General features: G+C 32.9%; 2 protein-coding genes and 1 long non-coding RNA gene across 3 annotated transcripts; 1 reads left to right on the top strand and 2 right to left on the bottom strand.

Annotated features, from left to right (window-relative positions):
- Positions 1 to 460: 460 nt before the first annotated feature.
- Positions 461 to 3,537, bottom strand: LOC133878956 (rust resistance kinase Lr10-like). Its single transcript, XM_062317516.1, has 2 exons — positions 2,862 to 3,537; positions 461 to 1,596 (listed from the first exon to the last, which is right to left on the bottom strand). The coding sequence occupies exons 1-2, from the start codon at positions 3,535 to 3,537 to the stop codon at positions 482 to 484; spliced, it is 1,791 nt and encodes a 596-aa protein (XP_062173500.1). The 3' UTR covers positions 461 to 481.
- A 196-nt stretch (positions 3,538 to 3,733) lies between these two features.
- LOC133878957 (rust resistance kinase Lr10-like) lies at positions 3,734 to 6,096 on the top strand. The gene is made up of 3 exons (XM_062317517.1): positions 3,734 to 4,382; positions 4,843 to 4,869; positions 4,949 to 6,096. Exons 1-3 carry the CDS (start codon positions 3,734 to 3,736, stop codon positions 6,094 to 6,096), a joined length of 1,824 nt encoding a protein of 607 aa, XP_062173501.1.
- A 12,341-nt stretch (positions 6,097 to 18,437) lies between these two features.
- On the bottom strand, positions 18,438 to 23,565 carry LOC133880727 (uncharacterized). Its single transcript, XR_009902384.1, has 3 exons — positions 23,229 to 23,565; positions 19,802 to 19,932; positions 18,438 to 19,629 (listed from the first exon to the last, which is right to left on the bottom strand). It is a non-coding gene; the product is annotated as an uncharacterized LOC133880727 (long non-coding RNA).
- Positions 23,566 to 24,007: the final 442 nt, after the last annotated feature.

Raw genomic sequence — 24,007 nt, forward strand, 5'->3', positions numbered from 1 at the left:
AAACTTATAGGCTATAGCGCTTGGTGCTTTTTGGTGAAGAAAATATCTAAAGAACATATGGATCGATGGCCCTTTAGATATTGATATCATTGGGAAAAAAAGTACTGCATGTTATCAAAGAAAAAGCTTTTTCAATGTCTTCTATCACTAATCACTACCTTTCATATTTAACCATTGTTTTAACATTCTATGCCTCCAACCCTTGCAAAGAAATAGTTGCTCAAATTGTTTGTTGGCTTCCACATTCAAAAATAGAAGTTCATGAATGTCAACAATAGCAACAAATCTTCTCAAATTTCAAACTCAAATTCATTGGTCAAGTATGGGAAAATGGAATTGAACATTAAAAAAAAAAAAACTCTTATTTGTTACACATAAATATTAAGCATCTTTGCGCTATCAAACATATATGAGAAAACTAATTTTCTTCTTGAACATGGATATAATAAATCAAAAGACTCGTACATAAATTAATTTGCATTTAAAATTGAGATGATTGACTTGACTCATTTGATTGGTTCGAATTCTCTCCACCACCTATTATGGTTTCGTCCAGCGATGAGAGGAAAGGCTTGGAAGGCATTTGTAAGCATTCAACTTTTCTTTCAAGCATTTGAACGACTTTGTTCATTGAAGGGCGATCGTTAGGCTTCATTTGTATACACCATAATGCAACAATGATCATCTTCTTGCCCATTTTCTTTTCCTCTTCGGTGGCGTCTTCCAATATTTCTACGTCGTTTCCATTTTGCAATTGGTCATAAACCCAAGTAGGGAAGTATATTTGGCTTGAGTGTTCTGCAAATGCATTTACGTTCTTTCTTCTACCGGCCATTTCCATCAATAACATTCCAAAACTATAAATATCAGCTTTGTATGAGACGCCTCCAATATTTTTGTAGAACAACTCAGGAGCCATGTATCCTAATGTCCCTCTTGCAGCAGTCAAAGAAACAATGCTATCATTTACTGGATATAATTTTGCTAGTCCAAAGTCAGAAACCTTGGGAGTAAAACTTTCATCAAGAAGAATGTTGTGAGGCTTGATATCAAAATGTAAAATTTGCATGTCACATCCTTTATGTAAATATTCAATCCCACGAGCCACTCCTAGAGCTATATCAAACATTTGTTCATAGCTTAGGAGCGTGCGTACTTCTGACAAAAATATGTATGTATTTAGGGAACCATTAGGCATGAACTCATATACAAGAGCCCGTTTCGATCCTTCAACGCAAAAACCAATGAGTTGCACTACATTAACATGGTGAATCATTCCAATGGTTGCAACTTCGCTTATAAAATCTTGTCCGTTAGCTTTAGACTTACCTAATATCTTTATAGCCACAAGACGACCACTTCGAAGTGTTCCTTTAAATACAGTGCCATAACCTCCTTCACCCAATTTCTCCTTGAAACTTTTGGTAATCTTCTTAATTTCGGAATAAGAGTACCTTATTAGCATGAGGTTATTGTGACTTTGTAGAAATTCTTCGACATCATCATACATGGATAAATGCCTCCTATTCCATTTATGTATCAAGAACGCAATCACAAATAGAGTCCCCAATATCATTTTTGTTGCTTGGAACAGTCCTATATATGGAAGAACATCACCAAATTAAGTATGGATTGTAAGCCAACATGTTGTTGCATTGCTGTAAACATATATTTATTTAATTTAGTATATATAGATCGTAGTAATTAAGTACAATTCTTGTTATCTTTTTCAGGTAATAATTCAAATTTTCATTTTGGCCACACATAAATTAATTCATGCTTAAAAGTTTATAGAATGATCGATCTGCTAAAAAGGAAAAAGAAAAAAACTAACGAAGATCAAAGGAGAGAAGATTCTTACCATAGTCAATTGTCATGTACATCAGTAAATAAATTGGAAGTGCTGGAAGAAATATGAAAAAAAATAAAAATAAAAAAATAAAATTAATAATTAATTAATAAATAAAATTGCATAAACAAATGTTACAAATGTCACCTATGGCGCCCATGCTTAAGAAGAAATAAAAGCTGTTGCTTCATCATCGAGGACAGTCAATATTCCATTTCGATCTATGTGGAATGTGGTTGTTTCATTCTATACTAAATTTACCAAATTGCCCATAGGGAATTTATCCTGCAAATAAATTTTTAAGATTGAAGCCTCACCTTTGTTGCCAAATCGCTCATATACTGGTTGTATTCGTCCTATTAGTTGAGAATATAGTTCATACAGTCGTTGTCGTAGTGGTACTGGTAGTCGATTTAATACTGTTTTGACAAACAAGAGAATAACATGCATCAGTACTGTTTGGAAACATGGAATTAAAACTAGCTCAGCATTCTTTTAAAGTCGAAAATAATAGTATTTGTCGGTTTTTTTTTTTTTTTTTAATTTTTTAATTTTTTATGTAAACATCACATTGCAAGGAATGATCTGTTTATAAAAACAGAGGAAGAAGAGAAGAAGAAGAAGAAGATAATCAAAATAAAAAAGATAACGCGCGGTTCTTACCGAAGGTGAACACTCGAGATAGTATTGGGTCAATAACTACAACATGAAAATAAATTAATTAATTAATTTATCAATTAATAAAAAGGGTGATTTGAGTGTAAGATCCTTCAAACAAGTTTGCGAGATCGAAAACTTACAATCGTATATCTTCTCAAGGATTCCTTCCTTGCCTAAGAAAAGAACAACGTCAGCGTTTAATTAGAAGCATGAGTGGTTAGCGATGAGAAAAGAAAGAAACAGAAATTTAATGGTAATTAAAATTTAAACATGTAAGAAATTTAATTAGAAATTGCAAGTATTATGTGTATTTTTTTTTTTTTCACATGCATTAATTATTTTATATACGCACCAGATTGGTACCAGGAAAGCTCAAAACCCCGTAGCAATTCATTGTGGAAGTCTGTACAGGAAATATTTCTCAAGTCATCATAATAATAACGATCTGAATAGGATATGAAAGATATTTGCTCTACTTGGCACAAGTCTCCCAACTCCACTGCAGCACGCTCATACCCGAATAGAGCATATGTATACCTCTTGGAATTGGGATACACTCCATCTTCAATGCAAGCAGAAATGTTTAGATGATACCGGGAATTCACTGGCTTTTCACATTTCACGAAAATCATTCCAACCAAAAATGTTGTTCGATATGGATCCCCTAAACTGAAATTAGTTTGGTCCAGAGAATAATGAGGGATGAAGGAGTAGTACTCATTAGCGTTGAGTCCAATACCTGGGTCTACAACTCTGATTGTGTTGTTGGTGTAATTGATTTGTCGTACGTAGTATCTTCCATCATATAAGTGTAACACTAGTGTTTGGTTGTTCTCACATGAAAGATTATATCTTTGATTGCCGCAGTTTTTTGGATCGCTCATTAATTGAAACGGATAGCTTATGTTAAGGATGGAGCCGCAGGAAGAAGGACGACAGTGAACCACAGCCGTAGTGTTGGTATTGCAAGTTTGATTAAGGAGGACAAGAACAACAATAAGGGCCATCAGCCCCATTCCTTTTGCCATGGAAGAACTACTGAGAGAGAGAGAGGGAGAGAGAGAGATTCCACACTAATCCGCAACAAAGCCTATATATAGACAATTAAGTAAATAAATAATGTAAGGCGTAAGCACCTACGTCATATATTGAAAAATAGGCCTTTTATGAAGTATCTATTTAAGAGGCTGATATTCATTATTGCTGATGGATATTTGGATAGAAATGGTAATCTCATACTTGTTCTTGTTTGTGGCTTTCATCATTGACCTTGGAGATGCCCAAAATGGGTGTACTGAAACACGTTGTGGAGGTCATGGCCCACCCATCCGATTTCCCTTCCGACTTAACAGTCAGCCACACTACTGTGGATATTCTGGGTTTAATCTCTCCTGCACCGACACAAATGATACAGTGCTCGTGCTGCCCGTTTCAGTGAAGCTCTTTGTCAAAGAGATTAACTACAAATCTCAAGTAATTCAATTATATGATCCACTTCATTGCTTCCCAAGGCCGCAGCTTCAGTGGCTCAATTTGCCTAATTCCTCTCCTTTCCAATTTGAAGCACATTATTACCTTTCCAACTATACCTTATTCAATTGTTCCCAAAGATCAGAAGAAATGCAGTACCCTCGGATCCCTTGCCTTAGTGGCCCTACCTACCAAGTTTATCCTGCGACTTACATCAGGGCGTCCCTCATATCTTGTACAAAGATGTATAATCTTTTATCAGTTCCAAATGTAGATGTAGATAAATTTGTTGAATTGAGTTGGTCCATTCCAGACTGCAAATACTGTGAAGTGAAAGGCAAGACATGTGGGAAGAGTAATAACAGTGGATCAGGAACTCGGTGCATTTCTACACATACTAAAGGTACGTATTGATCATTCTATCTATCCATTCAATTCATTTCAACCTTAACTTCTACACGTACGTACGTTGCTTATCCACGGGAGGATTTCCAACTAATTGTTGGAAACAAGGCAAGAGATTATCCGTTCATTTTTTCAAATTTGGAGAGCCACCTTTAAAAGGACCCAGCATCAAACTCTATTTACATCTTTCTCTACTTTAGTTAAATGTTGTTTTTTATGTGTTTTAAACCAACCACTTTAACTGCAATATTTCAAGTGGCAAATTTTATTTGTTTTAGTTAAAACTGAAGTAAAGAAGACAGAGCTTGTTAAATAGGTCTTTTTATGAGTTTTGTTAGATTTTTAAAGAAAAGCCAAATGTAAAGACCTTATTCTGTCAGTTTATTTTTTAGGTGAACAATTGTTTATTTCTTAAAATGTGCATTAATGAGAAGCTAATTGTGTTAAATCTTTGACAGGTGCTGTATCTAAGTTAGAGATTCCTGGTGAGTCATATATTAGATATTTGAAATTATTCTTATTGTGGAGATGGAAGTTATTGATTCATCAATGATTATCATGCAGGTGTCATCTTAGGTCCATTTCTGATACTGCTCTCTATCTTTGCTCTCTATCGTTTCTATACTTATGATAAAGTTGAAAAAGAACATCAAGCAAAGATCAAAAAGTTTTTGGAGGATTACAGAAATTTCAAACCCACGAGATACTCGTATGCCGATGTTAAAAGGATTACAAATCAATTTACTGAGAAGTTAGGTGAAGGAGCATATGGGACAGTGTTCAAAGGAAAGCTTTCCAATGAAATTTATGTTGCAGTGAAGATTCTGAAAACATCAATGGGAAATGGGGAAGAATTCATAAATGAAGTAGGAACAATGGCTAAGATCCATCATGTTAACGTGGTTCGCTTGGTTGGCTTTTGTGCTGATGGATTTAGAAGAGCTATAGTTTATGAGTTCTTACCAAATGATTCACTAGACAAGTTTATATCTTCAACGGCTGTCAAGAACCTTATTCTTAATTGGGATAAAATGCAAGATATTGCTTTTGGCGTAGCAAAAGGAATTGAATATCTTCACCAAGGATGTGACCAACGAATCCTCCATTTTGACATCAAACCTCACAATGTTTTACTAGATCAAAACTTCAATCCAAAAATTTCTGATTTTGGTCTTGCCAAGTTGTGTTCAAAGGATCAAAGTGCAGTTTCTATGACCACAGCTAGGGGGACTATAGGTTACATTGCACCTGAAGTGTTCTCCAGAAATTTTGGAAATGTATCTGCAAAAGCAGATGTTTATAGCTTTGGAATATTGTTGCTTGAAATAGTTGGAGGGAGGAAAAATGTTGATGTTACAGTTGAGAATACTAGCCAAGTCTACTTTCCAGAATGGATCTACAATGTCTTGGAACAAAAAGAAGATATACGAATCTTTGTTGAGGATGGTGGAGATTCTAAAATTGCAAAGAAACTTGCAATTGTAGGACTATGGTGCATCCAATGGCACCCTGTTGATCGTCCTTCCATAAAAACTGTCGTTCAAATGTTGGAAAGAGAGGAAGATAAATTAACTATACCTCCTAATCCCTTTGTCGCTACAAGCCCCATAAAAATTAGTGCAAATATTCCCACAAAACGTGTAAACCATGAGTTGGAGATGATTCCACATCTGTGGAAGACTTTGAAAAATAAGTCATCATTTGTCCTTTAGGTAGAAATAGGAATCAAATTTAGTGGAATGATGGTGGGCACTCTGCTTCGATGAAAGAGATGAAGAAGACATGGCCGGGTATTCTGAAAGTAGAGAGCTTTATGTCTTGAACAAACATTAATATAAACTCATTTCAATTTATATTTTAAGCTCAGTGGACTCAACAGATTATTACAAACTCCTTTCGGCTGTGTTATTAAATTCAAATCAAATCTTGAACATCCAAACTATACGTGTTATTAATGGATTCAATGGCCCTCCACTTGGGGCACATCATCCAACGATTCCAACCTCTCCCCGCCCCCCTCCCAGGCTCCCAGCTTCCTCTGAATCCTCTCTCGGTACTGTAAACATTAAAACGACACGTAGTAATAGAGGAATCAAAGTTTTGCGACCACTAAAAATGGCTCTGACCTTTTTATAACATCAAGATATATGGACGGAATCCCCTGCACTTAGTATATATCCCTGGAATTGTCTGTCCCTATATTTAAGGGATAGAGATTTCAATAATTTTATAAAGAATAATTTGGACAATAAATTATTTAAAAAATTCAGATTTATATTTAGGTTGGCAATTTAAAGAAGCCCTTAATGAAGCCTATTTATCTAATTTCAGTACCTGTTTAAACAGATAGCTTCATTGAGAATTTATTTGTCTAATTTCAATACCTGTTGGAACAAATTAAGAGCCTCCCTGACTGCAATAAAATAAGATAAATATTTCTTTATCTTTACTAATCATAATCAATATATAAAGAAGTAAAGATTGTAATACAACAATCTGTTGAAATTTCTTCACCCCACTCTCTTTTTATATTTTATATATATTGAGAAGAAAAAAACATTGTGGTTGGAGAAAATTTCAAAAGAAGAATCCAAGAACTTTGTAACTTGAAAACTGCCTGTAAGTTCACACCATAAAGTGATCACATCTACCAAGAGCCCTGTATTAAGAAATATTTCAACAGCTTTCTGCTTCTCCCTGTATTAAGAAATTGAGGCAAAAAGTATAGAAAATCACTCGTCTGAGTGTCTTTTATTGATCTCTAATCGAAACATACAGAAAAAAAAAAAAAAAAAAAAAAAAAAAAAAAAAAAAAAACTGATGCACTAGAATTAGACGGCCATAACATATATTTATTTTACATTTTGCTTCAATCAACTAGTGAGTGGGAGCAGATCGACGAAAAATCAAGGTAAGTAGGACTACTAAAAGTAGAAAAGAAAACACTAAAGGAAAGCACTAGTAAGTGCACATTCGTTTCAATTCTTATAGTCATCAACAATATTTAGGAAAAAAAAAAAAAGAGATTAAAGCCTAAAATAATTTTTCAAATTCATTATTCAATTAGGCTGTTCGGACAAATAGATCTTACAAACCTTCTCTTTTACACTATTCAAATTTAGAAAGAACTTCACTTATAAACCTGATCTTTCATTACTTTTGAAATAAGGTACGCAAACTTTAAAAAGTATCAATTTAAGGTATCCATCTTTCAATTTGTTTTCAATTTCAACACTCCGTTAGAATTTTTCGTTAAATCCTCTCAAAATTCTCAAAATACCCTTTCCTTTTCTTTTAAGAAAATAAAAAATAAAAAATTGCAAAAGATTTAGATGTTAGTCAAAATTTAATTATATTTTACTCATGCCTTAATCTTTAAAATCTTTTATTATTATTATTTTTTTTTTTAAAAAAAAAAAAACAAAACACGGTGGTATTTTGGGAATTTTGATAGGATTTAACGAAAAATTCTAACGGATTGTTGAAATTAATTTTTTTTTTTAAAAAAAAAAAAAGAAAAAAAAAATTGAAAGATTGATTCTCTAAATTCACATTTTTTTTTTTTTTTTAAAGTTTGGATACCTTATTTTAAAAGTATTGAAAAATCAAGAGTTGTAAGTAAAATTTTTCCTCAAATTTAAAGAAATTCAAACAGTATAATTTGATAATCTTAGAGCAAACCAAATATTCATAGTCTAAAGGTACATCAAATGGTATGAAACATGCGAAGTCCCACCTACTAGTGCTTTGTTGATTCAAGATAATATTAATTAAGTGGGATCTGGCCTAGGTATTCTAAATAGCTTTGTTGATTCGAGATAATATTAATTTCAAGATAATACTAATTTAGTGGGGATCTGGCCTAGGTATTCTAAATAGCTTTGTTGATCCAAGAAAATATTAATTTCAAGATAATATTAATTAAGTGGGGATCTGGCCTAGGTATTCTATACATATATATATATATATATGAAAAAACAACACCAATGAAATCATAGCAGAAAGTCACCCTAGTATTGTTGCATGCACCTTCGTAAAAGAAAGCACTTAACAAAGGATTTGGCCCAGGTATTTTATATATTTATGAAAAAGCAACACCAATGAGATCGATCATAGCAGAGAGTCACCCGAGTATTGTTGCATGCACCTTGGTAAAACCAAGCACTTAACAAAGGATTTGGCCTAGGTATTCAAAATATATATACATATGAAAAAGCAACACCAATGAAATCATAGCAGAAAGTCACCCGAGTATTGTTGCATGCACCTTCGTAAAAGAAAGCACTTAACAAAGGATTTGGCCTAGGTATTCTCTATATATATATATATATATATATGTGTGTGTGTGTGTGTGAAAAAGCAACACCAATGAGATCGATCATAGCAGAAAGTCACCTCGTGTATTGTTGCATGCACCTTGGTAAAAGTAAGCACTTAATAAAGGATTTGGCCTAGGTATTCTAAATATATATATCTGTGAAAAAGCAACACCAATGAAATCATAGTAGAAAGTCACTCGAGTATTGTTGCATGCACCTTCGTAAAAGAAAGCACTTAAAAAGGGATTTGACTCAGGTATTCTATATATATATGAGTAAAAGCAACACCAATGAGATCGATCTTAGCAAAATGTCACCCGAGTATTGTTGCATGCACCTTGGTAAAAGTAAGCACTTAACAAAGGATTTGGCCTAGGTATTCGAAATATATATATATATATTGAGGACTTTTTGTTCTTACATGCCGAGTTCTTTGGTCTGAAAAAGGTGGGGAAATCAGAAATGACTCGTGGGGCTCAAAGTCTCCATTGACGTTGATTTAGTCTTTCCACATAATTTTGACTGCAATATCCTGTCGGTGACGTGCTATTCATAAACTAGCAAAGACTTCGACAATGACTTGAGCAACAATGACTTCGATAAGGTGGAGAATTTTCTAAGAAAGAAAGACCCAATTATTTATCCATAAAAAGAAACGAAAGTACAAGAATACATAAATTAATTAATCGATCGATTGAAATCTCTCAATGATGTATTATTGTTTTTCTTCCTCTGCAAGACATGATTTAAAAATTAATTTATAGTTTAATATTTTCTTGTTAAACTTGACTACCCATATGAAATCAAGACAGACAATAATTTGAGTTACTCTACTTGAAAAAAAATAAAAAAAATTGATTACTCTTATCTTTATCTCAATTCCAAAAGCTTCATAATATTAAATTGAGAAATGATATTTACTACATTTTTACCCTATATTACTGACACAATAGTATCAACCAACTCTTAAACTAATCATTATTTAATTTTAAAAATAAAAAATTCAATGGTTAATTAGGACCGTTACGTCCGCATTATGAGATATCTATGAAATAAAAATGTAGTTTGGATATAGAAAATATAGGCACTAAAAAAAAAAAAAATCAATAAAATCTAAATATATCCAAAGACCATATATTATTTTCTCATCCTGCATCCCAATGTTTTATAAAATGCTGATATTTTTTTTTTAAAAAAAATAATAACATCTTTAAAAATGCCACTTATTTTTGTTAAAACACTACTATTTTATTTTATTTTTATCCAGTTTGTTTATTATTATTTTTATTTATTTTTTATTTTTTTACAATAATGAGTTCTATAAAATGTACTCAAATTAAATAAACAAAACGAAAGGTAATGAATTTACTTGATGGTAGAAAAAACAAAAATTATAAAACCAATTAGTCAACACAAATTATACAATAGAATGTTAATAATGAAAAGAATATCATATACGTCATATTAATACAATTTTCCCCTTCAAAAAAAAAAAATACAAATTTTCAGCTCCTACAAAATACAAGTGTACCTGGCAAATAAAGTGCTTGGAAAATCTGTCTCATATTAAAAAGATGAGTAAAGTCTACATAGAGTTCATCAATTATAAAGCTAGTTAAGTTTTTTTTTATTGATTTCTTTCTAGGTAAATTGTACTTTATAAGTAATTCTAGGGAACTTCAATTGGTACATGAATAATCGTTTTGAAGAGATAGCACGGATGTAGTTAACGTTTTTTTCTAGATCATGACTATTCTTCTAGTATTTAAATGAGCATTGAATACTTATCCTCATTTTAATATCTACAATTAAAAGAAAAGAAAAAAAAAAGTGTAAGGGTTTATTTAGGTTATGATTTCAAAAAGTTCGATTTGAAAACGCAATTTGTAAAACTGCAGTTAAGAGTTTGATAGAAATGCAATTTAGCCTCTAAAATTGCAGTTTAGCTTTTAAAATTATACGTTTTTAAAAACGCACCTCCTTACCTCCAATTTGAAAACGCAAATTTCTCTATATTTTTCAAATCACAATTTGTCAAAAACACATTCTCAAACAATACATCTTTTGTGATTTAATTTAAAATTGACCCTTTCTTTCTTTCTTTTTTTTTTTTTTTTTTTTTGTGTTTTTTTTTTTTTTTTTTTTTTTTTTTTTCTGAAAAATCGCAATGCAAACTCACTCTACGTAGAAGAGTGGATTCCTATCTCCTCCAATCCAGTGAATTCCTATCTCCTCTAGTTCAAAGCCAACCCAAATGTGAAATTTAGTAAGTTAGTGAGTTCTCTTGTACTACTTGAATTTCAACGTTCACAATCGCCAACTTGAAGTCAGGCTGAAGCCCAATCTTAGTTGCTTTGTTTAAAAAAAATAAATAAATTAATAAATAAAATTCTGTTTTTTAAATTTTTTAAATTTTTGTTTCATTTTTTAAAATTTCAATCTTTTTAATTGTCGTATTTTCTTTTAAATTTATAAGAACATTTTTGTCTTATTGAAAAAAAAAAAAAATTAAGGTTATTTTTATCTTTTTGTTGGTCTTAGGGAACATCGACATTTTTTTAATAGTTTTTGAGGATATTGACACAGTTGGTAATTTAGAGGACATTGACAATTGAGTGGCAGTTTTAAGGAGTATATGTATTTTTCCCTAAAAAATTGAAAAAAAAAAAAAATTACAAATACATAGTGAGCAATTAAGGGAAATAAAGAGCTTCCCTTCTCCCTTTCCCTCGTTGTTATCTAAATATATATATATATATATAAAATGAAGGAAAAAGAAAAATAATGGCTAAAGTGGAAGAAGAAGAAAAATTTCGTTTAAAACAAAAAGGAAATAGACCCTTCTGACATGGTCAATATTATGTTATATAGCAAATATAGTCGCACTCACCAGTAATACATTTATCAGAAATGCTATGAATTACATTTTTTTTTAATCTCATAATTATTATATAATTTTAACATTGCTGTCCCAAATGACTCGTGATTGAGATGTTTTTTACAAAAAATAAAAAATAAAAAATCAAATCAAATCAAAATTAATTTAGGAGTTTATTAAAACTGTCACAGTAACATTATAAAATAAAAATATAATTTCAAACGTCACTCTTTATTTATTGGCAACTCCATATCACATTAAACAGTGTGAAAAACTTATTAAATGACTTAGTTGTGAACGTTTACCAAATCCAGAGACGGACGGAGGGGGGGTCGAGAGGGGTCAAATGTCCCCTCCCACCTCCCAAAAATTATCCTTACACCCCTATATAATTCTTTCAGATGTCTTAGTTGCCCACCCTCGTACACTTATCAAGAGGCAAATATTTTTCAAGAGGAACGTGATTCACAACTTTTGCCTTTTTTTTTTTTTTTTTTGTATTACAGTAATTAGGTCAGAAGGCTGAAGGTTGAAGACCATCTTTTAATTTTTAAAGAAACGCACCGTTTGGCTTTTTTCTTTTTCTCTTTTTTTTTTTTTTAGTGTTTAACTAATTAAGGTTGCGAAACGCATCGTTTAACTTATGTCCTTGCTTTCGTTTAAACTTAACGCACACGACACCGTTTGGAGCTTGGCGTTTGTTTGCTTTTTTTTGTTTTTTGTGTTCGTTGGACTTTGGTATTTGTTTAAAATGGTCAAAGGCCAACTATTTCTTTTGTTTTTTTTACTCTCTTTTGTCAAATTCAGTCATCACTTGAAAACCAACTTTCAAAAAGAAAAAATTGAAAAGTGTATGTAATCAAATTTTTACATTGATTAAACTTTTATATTTAAATTGATCTTTTAAATTAATTATTGATGAATATATATAGTTTTTGTTGCTAGTTTTAATTGTTTGGAATATATAATCGTAATTACTTAAAATTATAGAGAACAAAAATGATTTCGTTGAATTGTTTATTCATTTTTTTAGTTATATTTTTTAATATTTTTAATCATTTTTTTTAATATATATATATATATATATATATATATATTCTTTTTTTAATATTTAAAAAAAATTAAAAAAAATTGATCCTCCTAAACCAAAATCCTTGCTCCGCCATCACTTGTTAAGTTTCTATTTTTTAATTCCTTAAGTTTTGTTCTCATTATGAAATCGATCATTTTGTCCAATTTTGTTGATTTTGTCAATCTTTTTCTACTGAGTTTATATAAAATTTCAATTCTACCATTTTCCAAAAGAAGAAAAAAAAAATTGAAAAAAATATACAAAAATTAGAAAGTGACTTGGGTAGTTAAAGGTGTGGCCGTGCAAGCTACCCCTATTAAGGGGTGGCTTGCGTGAGCCATGCCCAATATTTAGGGGTTGCCATGCCAGTCATATTAGTTGTGGGGTGGCTCGCATAGCCACCATTTATGTTAACTAGCTCGTAACCCGTGCTATGCGCGGAATTCTTCCTTATAATTTAGTTTCATAATAATAATAATAAAAAAAATGGAAGAAGAGAAGCATAGAAAATATAAATAAAAAATGAAAACTGAAAAATACTAATATAATATAATAGGGACAAAAAAATTTTATAAACTGGTTTGTAAGAAATTTTCTACAACTCACATTTAAAAATGACACGTATCCTTTAAACATGTGAGAATCACATGTTTTTTTTATTAATAATATTAAAAAAGCATGTACGAACATGCTATTTAAATAACATGTGCTTGCCACATGCCAAATGACACATGTCAATCTTATATGTGGGTTGTAAGAAATTTCTTACAAATCGGTTTATAGGAAATTCATGTCCATATAATAGTGTTATCTTTTTTGTGTTACAAAAAGTAATAAAAAACTACTCAATAAACATAATATGCTAAAAAATCATCGTACCCCATACAAAAAAACAACCATAGGAAACTCTCTCTCACCATCATTTTCTTGAATTTAGTGTAAAATTTACAAAAGATAAAATAAGCAATTTGAATGAAAAATAATATATTAATTACATAAAAAAATAAAGAAAAAAAAAAGAAAAAAAGAAGAAGAGAGGAAACAAAATAAGAGAACCATAGAAAATATAAACAAAAAATAAAAAATATTAATAGAATAAAATAGAGTTTTCTTTTCTATATATTTTTCCGGTTCATATGAAACCTTGAAAATCAATATTGTCTATCAATTAAGCACGTTAACAATGTGCATTATACAGGGAAAAAAAAATTCAGTGGACAATGTAAATTAAAAAATCGTTTGTAAACTCTCGCTCTCTCCATGGTTTCCTTGAATTCAATGTAAAATTTAGAAAGGAAAAAAGCAAAAAGAAAAAGAAAAAGAAAAAACAATTTGAACAAAAAAATAATATAAATTAGGAAATAGGGACAAAAAAAAAATGTAAAGAAAGAACAAAATCATAGAAAATAAAGTAAAAAAAAAAAATGTTAAATGATAACCACTAATATAATAGAAAATATCTATTTTTTTATATATTTTTTTTTTCAGTTCCAAAGAAATTTTTATAGGTATAGGAAGAAACTACGGTCAGATAAATATTTTTTAATTCGACCATCATTCTTATATATAACATAAAAAAAACTACTTTTTCAACAAAAAAAAAAAAAAAAAAATATAAATTAGCAATGCAAAAATAAGGATAGAAAATCAAATCAGAAAAACAGAAGCACATAAAATAAATACAAATATCTTATTTACAATTCTATTGAACACAGCCCCGACAAACTTGAAAGGCAAACTAAAAAAAAAAAGGCTATAGCAGTATTACAAACAAAAAGGTTTCAACAATAGTAAAAACTTTGCTCTCTTTGCTTTGAGCACCACTCCCAGGTAATGTAAACAACATTGCAGTTTTGCATAGCCACAAACCATTACTTCTCCATATATTTATTTGATAAAGCGATAGATATTAAAATGACTTTTAACATTTTCCAAAGAAAAAAAAAACTGGCGTTTGACTCTTTGAGGTTTAGTTTGTAACGAACATTTAGTAGGAGGGGAAGCGGTGTTGGAGTAAAAGATTTTACTTAAAGGAAGAGAGAGAGAGAGAGAGAGAGAGAGAGAGAGAGAGAGAGACAGAAATTAGTAAGAATTTAATGATAACAAAATTAAATGTTTCTATTCATTTTCTATTCAATGGAAGAGGTTTGATTAGGAATATTAAACGCACCGTTTATTTCACTTGAAATACATGGAGCAGTTCAATTTTACCTTCTTTTTTTTTTTTTTTTTTTTTTTTTTTCCAGTTTTACTTAAAGGAAGAGAAAGAGGTAGAAATTAGTGAGAATTTAATGACAAAAAAAATTTGACGTTTCTATTCATTTTTTATTCAATATAAGAGAGTTAATTAGTCATATTACATGCATCGTTTATTTTACTTGAAATACACAGACCGGTTTAGTTTTACTTAAATTACCAATTTTTTACTCAAATGACCGGTTCAATGTTTAAAAAGTATAGATTCATGCCATGTGTCCTAATTCTAGGCCAACTCTAAGTTGGAACTCGGCTTATATATATATATGATATGTTTCAATAAAAATAAAATCCATATAATTTTGAACATTAAAATAAAAAAAAAAAACATTTCAAATTTAATGCTTAATTAACTCTTTAGTGTTTTAAAAGCATTTATATTCCTTTTGTGCACAATAATCAAATAAAATTTTGCCTTTTTTGACTTTTAAAAGCAGAATAACACTTACAAAAAATAAGTGAAAATCGTAAAATCACATAAAAGAAAAACAAATATCCCATAAAACATTTAAATGAATTAATACATAAGACCCTTATTTTTAGTTTAATTCATATAAATTAAAACATGTTAAAATATTTGTTCTCATGGGTGTAATTTAGAATGAAAATAAGTATGAAGAAGAAAAATAGCAAGAAGAAAATCACGATTTTGATTATCAAAATATAAAATAGAAAATTAGCAGGAATTTTTTTTAATGTCGAAGTGATATCTATTATATTTTAATCCTATATAATTCTGAACATTCGAAAAAAGAAAATGAACAAAAAAAAATCTTATAAACATTCAAATGAAGAATTGTTCAACCACAAATTTCACAAACAAAATGGAAACATATTTAAATTTCAACCAAGAATATAAAAATACCAAAGAGTCATACTTATATCATTAATTGAAAGAGAGAGACTACTTGTATCATTAATAGAGAGATAAATATCAAATAGACCGGTTCAATTTTATTTAAAAGATCGGTTCAGTACTTAAAGGACCGGTTTAGTCACTAAAAAGTATGGGTTCATGCCACATGTCATTATTCTATGTCATTCTAAGGAAGAACTCGGCTTATATATATATGATAAGGTGGCAGTTAATCATATTCAGTATGTGGAAGTGGTAGTGCCACTTTTATAATTTTGTTTTTCTCTCTACTTTTTTTTTCTTTTTCAAAGGGGAAGATTTCTAATTTTATAGAACTCCATAAAAAGATTAAAGCAATTTATATGAAAGCAGATCGAACAAGTGATGTGGTAACCACAATAAACTCAATGAGCTAAAAGATAAAGGGGGTGTTAGAAACACATTGTGACGACCCTTTTTTTTTTTTTTTTTTTTTTTTTAATTTTTACAAACGTAAAACGAGTCATCACAGTGGCACGTCGATATGTTGCAAAGCCAACATACAGTACATACTCCATAATATGTACCTGATAATCAGAGTAACATATCTAATAACGTCTATGCAGCGAAAAACATAATCTGAACAACAAAAGTCACATTTATAAACATAAATTGATATTTACACAAAAGAGCCATAATGTCTATCTGTTTAAAGCTTATCAAAATAATAATTGCATCAAAGAATGGCTTTACAAATAATATGTGACACAAACGTCACAAGCCATAAACTAAACCCATAAAACAGAAGACGCCCCTGATCCCGCAATTACGACTGTCGCGGCGAGCTTCAGTCATAATATCTCACGTATACTTCTACAACATCATCAACTACGACCGGATTACCTGCAGCCAAAGGAATATCATTTATACAGTTGTGGAGGTTTGCCACATCTGTATATGTGGAATTATGAGTCCACCGTCTTAGCATAAATAAATACACTAAGACCTCAGAGGTATACTATTCACTGAGTTTTCGTAAAGAACCAACTTTTCATTTCTAGTCATGCGTACACTATAACAGTCACCAGTTTTGTAACCTTTTGTTTGAAAACTCCTATAGCTGATATAGCAAACACCGACTAATAGAAAACATTTAAAGCATACTATGCAGCTAAGCTTATACGTAGAAGTTCCATTGTTAGTAACAACTACATACATCATCACCTGCTATAATACTTTTGATGCAGTGAGACTTAGAAAACAATAGAATTTAAATCATGCAACCATCCGATAGAAATATACATAAGCTCTTTTTCATTGAGACTCTTATGCATACTAATACGTCTAGCAAAACTACTCATAACATAAAAACATCACTCATAAAAACAATGTTATACATGCTCATGCTCATTGTTTTATGCCTTGGGAATCGAACCCAAGTATAGTGCTTCAAGGGAATCTAACCCAAGAAAGCACTAGTACCTCAAGGGAATCTAATCCAAGTAGGCATCTCATGGGAATCTAACTCATGGTCGAGGACCTCAAGGGAATCTAACCCAAGTAGGCACCTCATGGGAATCTAACCCATGGTCGAGGACCTCAAGGGAATCTAACCCAAGTAAGTACCTCGTAAATACCTCAAGAGAATCTAATCCAAGTAGGCAGCTCATGGGAATCTAACCCATGTATAATTTCCCGTGGGCTATGAACCTCACTTCGATGCACATTTAGCATTCATATGCTTATGCCTCATGCCTTAAAAACAATATACATTTCATTTCATGAATCATGCATTTAACACATGCTTTTTTTTTTTTTTTTTTTATTTATAAAAACATATACAATTCAATATGTCATTTCTTAAATAATTTGCATAACTTAACTCACTCTAAAATCATATTCATGTTCCATTGCAATCATAGTTTTCAAAACTCCCAACCATAACATACAGTGATTCCATTCATTTAAACTCCACATATCATATTCATACTTCAAAACATCATCATAATTTCAATATACTCAAAAGTACTCAAATCATCCAAAACAGTTCATAATCAACATACAGTTGGTTCAAGTTTGTAAAACAATATATATTTTGCAATTCATCATATATGAAAATAATATTTCTCAGTTAGTAGAATACTCACCTTGGCTGCATTGGACTCCAACTCGAACTCTACATTGGAGGACCCATTGAAGTCTCTAATTATGACACAACCCTACAAATACTTATAACGTTAGACTATGCTATTGAACTCTATACTCTATGACACAAAGACTACCCGCGTGCCCACACGTTGTGTTACTCGCTTCTAAGTCTAGTTAAGTACCTAAACTATTATTAGACTATCATTTATGTTTAGGTTCATATTATATCTTACTTATTAATATAAAGATGTATTCACCATCTTCATTAGCTTATACATCATTGTTGAATAACATTATTATTGTTAACCCCCTTGGATATAAATCTTAGGCTTTAACCATTATTTAGTTCCTTAACCTTAAATACAATTACTAATATGTTCAATACTTTATCTTTTAGTTAACTAAAAATCCGGGTATTTAGTTTATGGAACCTTACCGATTTGCACACTAAAATATTGGTTTAGTAATTTCCTTTAGGGGAAAGTACATTTTACCCCCGTGATGTATCTACCTATTGGCAATTTGACGCCCAATGTTTAAAAATTGATAGATAACCCCCCCGATATAACCAACTTTGGCACTTAAAACCTTCCGTCCACTTGGTCTGTCAAAAATGACAAAAAAAGAGGTCACGTGCAGCTCACATGACCACTTAAAGGCCAGCTTTTCAAAATTATCCATGCTCAAAACGGTGAGTTTCACCCCATAGTAACTTTTAACGCATATACCTTCTCTGATATACTTAGAACCGCGCGTCGTCGTTCACCAAGCCATCGTTACAGACCTCCAAAACAAACGCAGCTCAAAGGTCTCTTGCATTTGGGACAGAAAGCGGAGACTTGGTCAGAGCTTTAACACTTGTCTGGCTCCAGCGACGTTGCCGAGCATCTCCTCCATGTATATGTACTTGTACCAAAGCTGGTTCATTCTCGGCAAGAGCGACACCGCACGGTCCCAGACATTGCGCGCGTGGTTGATGAACTTGTTCTTCATCTCTACCTCGGTATTGCACTTCTAAGACTACGTAGACGATTTTACGGTGGTGAGGCCTCAGTTATTCTCTGGAATAGTTTGACGAACTTCTTGGGTGGTTTGGGTGAATAGGCCAAACTGTGAAAAGTCAAGCTCAAGAACAATGACCCAATGGATGTGGCTACTTGGTGACCCAGTTGGCCTTGGATGTCGGCGATCACGACCATGCGCATGCCATGTTGGGAAAAAAGGCACGCCGTGACCTGTAAGACCTTGCCTTCAGTTTGCTAATAAGAAAAACAACTTAAAGTAATTAAACTGGTTGTGTTGTTTTTCCAGACACTAACTATATCAAAGAGCCAAAGAGGGCATCCTTGCAAATTTATAATGCATATCACTTCGTTTTTAGGTTGTTTCCAACTCATATGAACATCATATTGTATGATGATAATTTTTAAAATCCTCCACTTCCAAAAATTGACATGTATAAATAACTATAATCCGTTCTCCTCCCGGCACCGAACGGCAACATCCTATAGGCCGTTAGATTGGTCACATCTTCTGCAGGTTTACTGTTGGCACCAAACCTTGTTATGGCACGCATAGACTGGAAAGAGACCCCCACGACGCATGTGATATTGCTGGACGTCCACGTTGCCAATTCTAGGTAGCAAACCAATATCAAGAACAGGACATGCATGAGACACGTTGTGACCGACTGGGTGGTTGGCGTTCCACGTCCTCTGTTTGACCACCGCGTTTGCTCTCTGCGTTTGCTCTTAGAGAGAGAGAGAGAGAGAGAGAGGGGGGGGGGGGGGGGAGAGAGAGAGGGGGGAGAGAGAGAGAGAGGGAGAGAGATTGTGTAGTATTAGAGACTGGCATAATTTATATGCGCACTAGGCATCAAGAAATGCATGCGTACGCTTGATGAGATTACCGTTTTACTGCATTCTGTAGAAACTGCAGTTTCTGCAGACCCGTGTGGTGCAGAAACTGCAATTACTAATGTAGTTCTTGATGGCACCGACTACGTGAAGCTTGGCAGAGAAACTGTTGCTGGAGCATATCCTAAAATTGTTGTGCAAACCATAATGAACAAAAGAAATAACTTACGATGAAATAATAGCTTGAAAGAGTAAATGCGAAGTTTGGAGGAAATAATTTTCTCTTTAATTTTGTTTTGGATATATACTTCTCTTCTTCTTCTTATGGATTCTAGGGCACTTATTACATATTATATAAGCAGTTGCTATGGATCGTGCTAGTTGGGCTGACCTTTGCTTTGATAATCCAGTCTCGTTCTGCAAATTTAGGGGTGGCTACAGGTTTTCCCTCTGTGCTCTACTCAAAGACGTGCATGTTTATTTCAAACTATTCCATGTTGTATACTAATACTTTTTATTATATTTGCTTACAGGAAAGCATCTTGCTGAGCATTTCTAGGCAGAGTACCCAACTCCAGTGAATTACTGCCTGTGGATACTTGCTGAGGTTGCCGTGATAGCTTGTGATCTCCCAGAAGGTATTGACAGTCTTTAACTTTTGCATGATGCTAACACCAATGCAGCAAAAATAACATATAATTACACAGACGTTGTTGTAATTTATTATACTTTTACAGTGATAGGAACGGCATTCGCTCTCAACATACTCCTTAAAATACCCATGTGGAGTGGGGTCCTTCTGGCTGGATTGAATACCATAGCTGTGCTACTGTGCTATTTGGTTTTACAAAGGATAATTTATCGCATCTGAATAATGTCAAGAGTTTCTCAAACATGGATTCCACAAAAAAGAAAAAAAGAAAAAGGAAAAGAAAAAAGACACTTTTAAAAGCAGTTTTCACTATTATTATGTTAGGTCAGACACTTTTAAAACCAAAAATACACAACACTCTAAAACACGCGTTAACAAGCAATATGTGGTGCCAACAAGCAAGTTTTGGCATCCTGCATTAAAGAAAAGGAGTACAGCCTGTTGCATTAAAGCAGCTCTAATTTTGGTCCTAACAAAAGGTGGAAGTACAGCAAAGGAGCTCCAGCAGAGGAATAGCTTCATTTATCGGGCTTTGTTGCCTGTTTTGAGCGCAGCTTCTGCAAGAGCTGAATCCTTAATTGGCCTTCATCTTTTCATTCTGAATCCTTAGCTTCTCATTGATAAGTTCAAGCAACTATTGCAAGCCAACTCTTGTGATGCACATGCATGTGTCTACAAAATTCTCTTGGCTTTTTGTACTTCACTCTGTTCTCCCCTGTTTTATAGTGTGTGAACAGAGGACCATTTCTCAGCTTCTAACTACCAACTCTTTCCATCACCATCACTCACCTAAGCTCCAAGGCAAAGTCCTCTTCTCGGCAGGCGATGCACATGGCTTGTAGAAAGTATTTGCATTATGGGCATAGATGAAGCTGGCAGAGTCCCTGTTTTAGGTCCTTTTTGTTTTTCTCAATTTCCCCAGTTTTCTCCTTTTCATTTTCAGTTTTTCTGTTGTCATGGTTTATGCGTGAAGTTGGTGGCTTGGTGCTAGTGGTGTTTGGGCATGTTGAGTGTGCGTGTGTTTCTCCCTGCATGAGCTGGTGATTCTATGTCTCGCCTCCCCCTCCCCCCCCCCCCCCCCCCCTCTCTCTCTCTCTCTCTCTCTAAAACAGATCGAGAAGACTCTCTGACGAGAGTGGGTGGAAGACGATTGAAGAGAGACTAAAAAATCAACATTTAGTTCAGTTAGAAACCAGCAATCTTGAAGAGAACAATCGTGGAATCGTAGTCATGTGCGTCGCCGTTTTGGTTGGTTGAGATTCTGGTGTTCTGATGGTGTTCTCATTTCGGTCAGCGTTGCCTTGCACCGTAATGGTGTTTTGAGAGAGAGCGAGACAGAGAAATGGAGTTGAGTGAGAGAGAAATGGATTTTTAATTTAAAAGGTGTGTCTTAGCCAAACTCACCGTTTTGAACATGGATAATTTTGGAAAGCTGGCCTTTAAGTGGTCATGTGAGCTGCACATGATCTCTTTTTCCGTCATTTTTGACAGACCAAGTTGACGGAAGGTTTTAAGTGTCAAAGTTGGTTATATCAGGGGGGGTCATCTACCAATTTTTAAACATTTGGCGTCAAATTACCAATAGGTGGATACATCAGGGGAGTAAAGTGTACTGTACTTTCCCCTTTCCTTTATATTGAGCTATGATTTCCATATTATAACCTTCATGTTTTCCATTTATTTGCTATATTCTTACATTTATTTTATTTACTCATTCCCTTAATTTATTTATAGTTAGGTGAATATTTCTATAACTAACTCATAGAACCTAACGTTTAACACTTTACTTTTACTCATTCTTTCTTTAACTATTACATATTCATTTTATTCTATTAGATACAACGATAATCTATTCTTTATTTTAACCGCATTTGCTATTTACACAAATTATCTAAATACATTAACTTCCATATCAAAACTAGCCAATTGACTCCCTTTAAGTGACCATGAACCTATAGCAAATGAATTGAAAGATTCAATTCCAAAACCACATCCTTCTCACCTAAGCATCTCTAATTAGACACACAAACAAACATCAACAATCTAGCACAATATCATATGACCATCCACTTAGGAACTCTTCCACAATCCGCGCAAACTCAAACTTCAAGCTCTACACCATCAAGCCATAAAACCAACTCTAAGGATACCAATTTGGTAATTCTCAACAAAGCCCTCAAAATCAATCTCCAACAATCCTAACCAATTTCACCACCCATACACAAGCCCTCTTCAAATAATACCCAACCATTTCCAAACAACATCAACTGGAACCCATCCACTAGGAGCTCCTCTATAAACCCATAAAAAAAAAAAAAAAAAAAAAAAAAAAAAAAAAAAACCAAAATTCAAGTACACCAACCAATTTGATTCAACCACAATAGAAACACAACCAAATTACAATCCCAAAATCAGCCAATACAATCCCAAAATCAGCCAATACTCGGCCAATCACAGTTAACATACCACAAAAACATCCTGCCAACTATAACCCAAAATCTCTACGGCTAAACACACGGATCTAACTCACAATCCATAAAAGGGCAAGAAATCCATACACAAAAAATACCCACAAACCAATCGGCCCTCCACATGATCAAAATCACCCACTCTCACACAGTCACAACAGGTCCAACAAGAAAACACCCAACATTATTGGAAACATACATATTCGGCCGATCCCCCAAAAACTACCATAAAAACCTTACGGCTAGAACAGGAATCGGTTAAACGAAAGAATCGGGCTCGAATAAGCCACAACCCAAATCACCAATAAAATTAAATTAAGAATAATCCCAATTAAACACAAGAAATTATGACAGAATCACCTTAGGAATTCCCTGTTGAACAGCAGAGAAATCCACCGGAGAAACCGCCGAAATTCGTCACAGAGTCGCCGGAAATCGTGACCCACGCTCCACAGGGGTCGACCCACCGGCGATCCGCCAAACCCAACACTCCAGTCGGTCGGATCTGCTACGGGTTCCTGGTTCTTCTCTCACGGGTTGTCTGCATCACGGCCTCTCCATCTCCCTCACGAACTCTCAGCGATCACTCTCTCAATCTCTGCAAGTTTTCTCTCTCTCAGAAGCTCTCATTTTCGGTCTCTCTCAGGCATGTGAAGAAGAAAGAGAGGAAGAAGAGAGAAATGGAAAGTGAGAGAAAAGAAAAAGGGAGAGGACCGTGCGTGTGAATGGGGAAGGGGGGGACCAACCGAATGCTGACACGTAATAGGGAGATTTTCTTATTTTTAAAATTTTCAACTTTTATTAATCCTATCATTTAATATTTAATATAACCCCACATTTAATTTTAACTACTTTTTTACAAATGTGATTAATTATTTATTCAATTAAGACCTATTATACTATTTATCTATTTTAATTAATTATTTATTTTATTTCTATTATTTTATCTTAGACTTATTTTATTTCAATAACATAAATAATAAAATATCACTTAGAATCTAACATTAATCCATCTTATTTAATAAATATGATTTATAAATTGCTAAATTTCTTATTTAATTTCTTGGTCTTTACACACACCAGTTAAACACTGGTTTCACACCTCCCATCTCACATGGAGTGGGACCCACATGTTAATA

This window comes from Alnus glutinosa, chromosome 10, assembly GCF_958979055.1.
Source record: "Alnus glutinosa chromosome 10, dhAlnGlut1.1, whole genome shotgun sequence".
Classification (NCBI taxonomy): domain Eukaryota; kingdom Viridiplantae; phylum Streptophyta; class Magnoliopsida; order Fagales; family Betulaceae; genus Alnus; species Alnus glutinosa.

Excerpts from the sequence above, each read along its gene's own strand:
- LOC133878956 (XM_062317516.1), bottom strand. The coding sequence starts at position 3,537 with ATGGCAAAAGGAATGGGGCTGATGGCCCTTATTGTTGTTCTTGTCCTC. Across the intron at positions 1,597-2,861 it reads GCTTTCCTGGTACCAATCTG|GACTGTTCCAAGCAACAAAA; the intron begins GTGCGTATATAA and ends TTCCATATATAG.
- LOC133878957 (XM_062317517.1), top strand. The coding sequence starts at position 3,734 with ATGGTAATCTCATACTTGTTCTTGTTTGTGGCTTTCATCATTGACCTT. Across the intron at positions 4,383-4,842 it reads CATTTCTACACATACTAAAG|GTGCTGTATCTAAGTTAGAG; the intron begins GTACGTATTGAT and ends AATCTTTGACAG. Across the intron at positions 4,870-4,948 it reads ATCTAAGTTAGAGATTCCTG|GTGTCATCTTAGGTCCATTT; the intron begins GTGAGTCATATA and ends ATTATCATGCAG.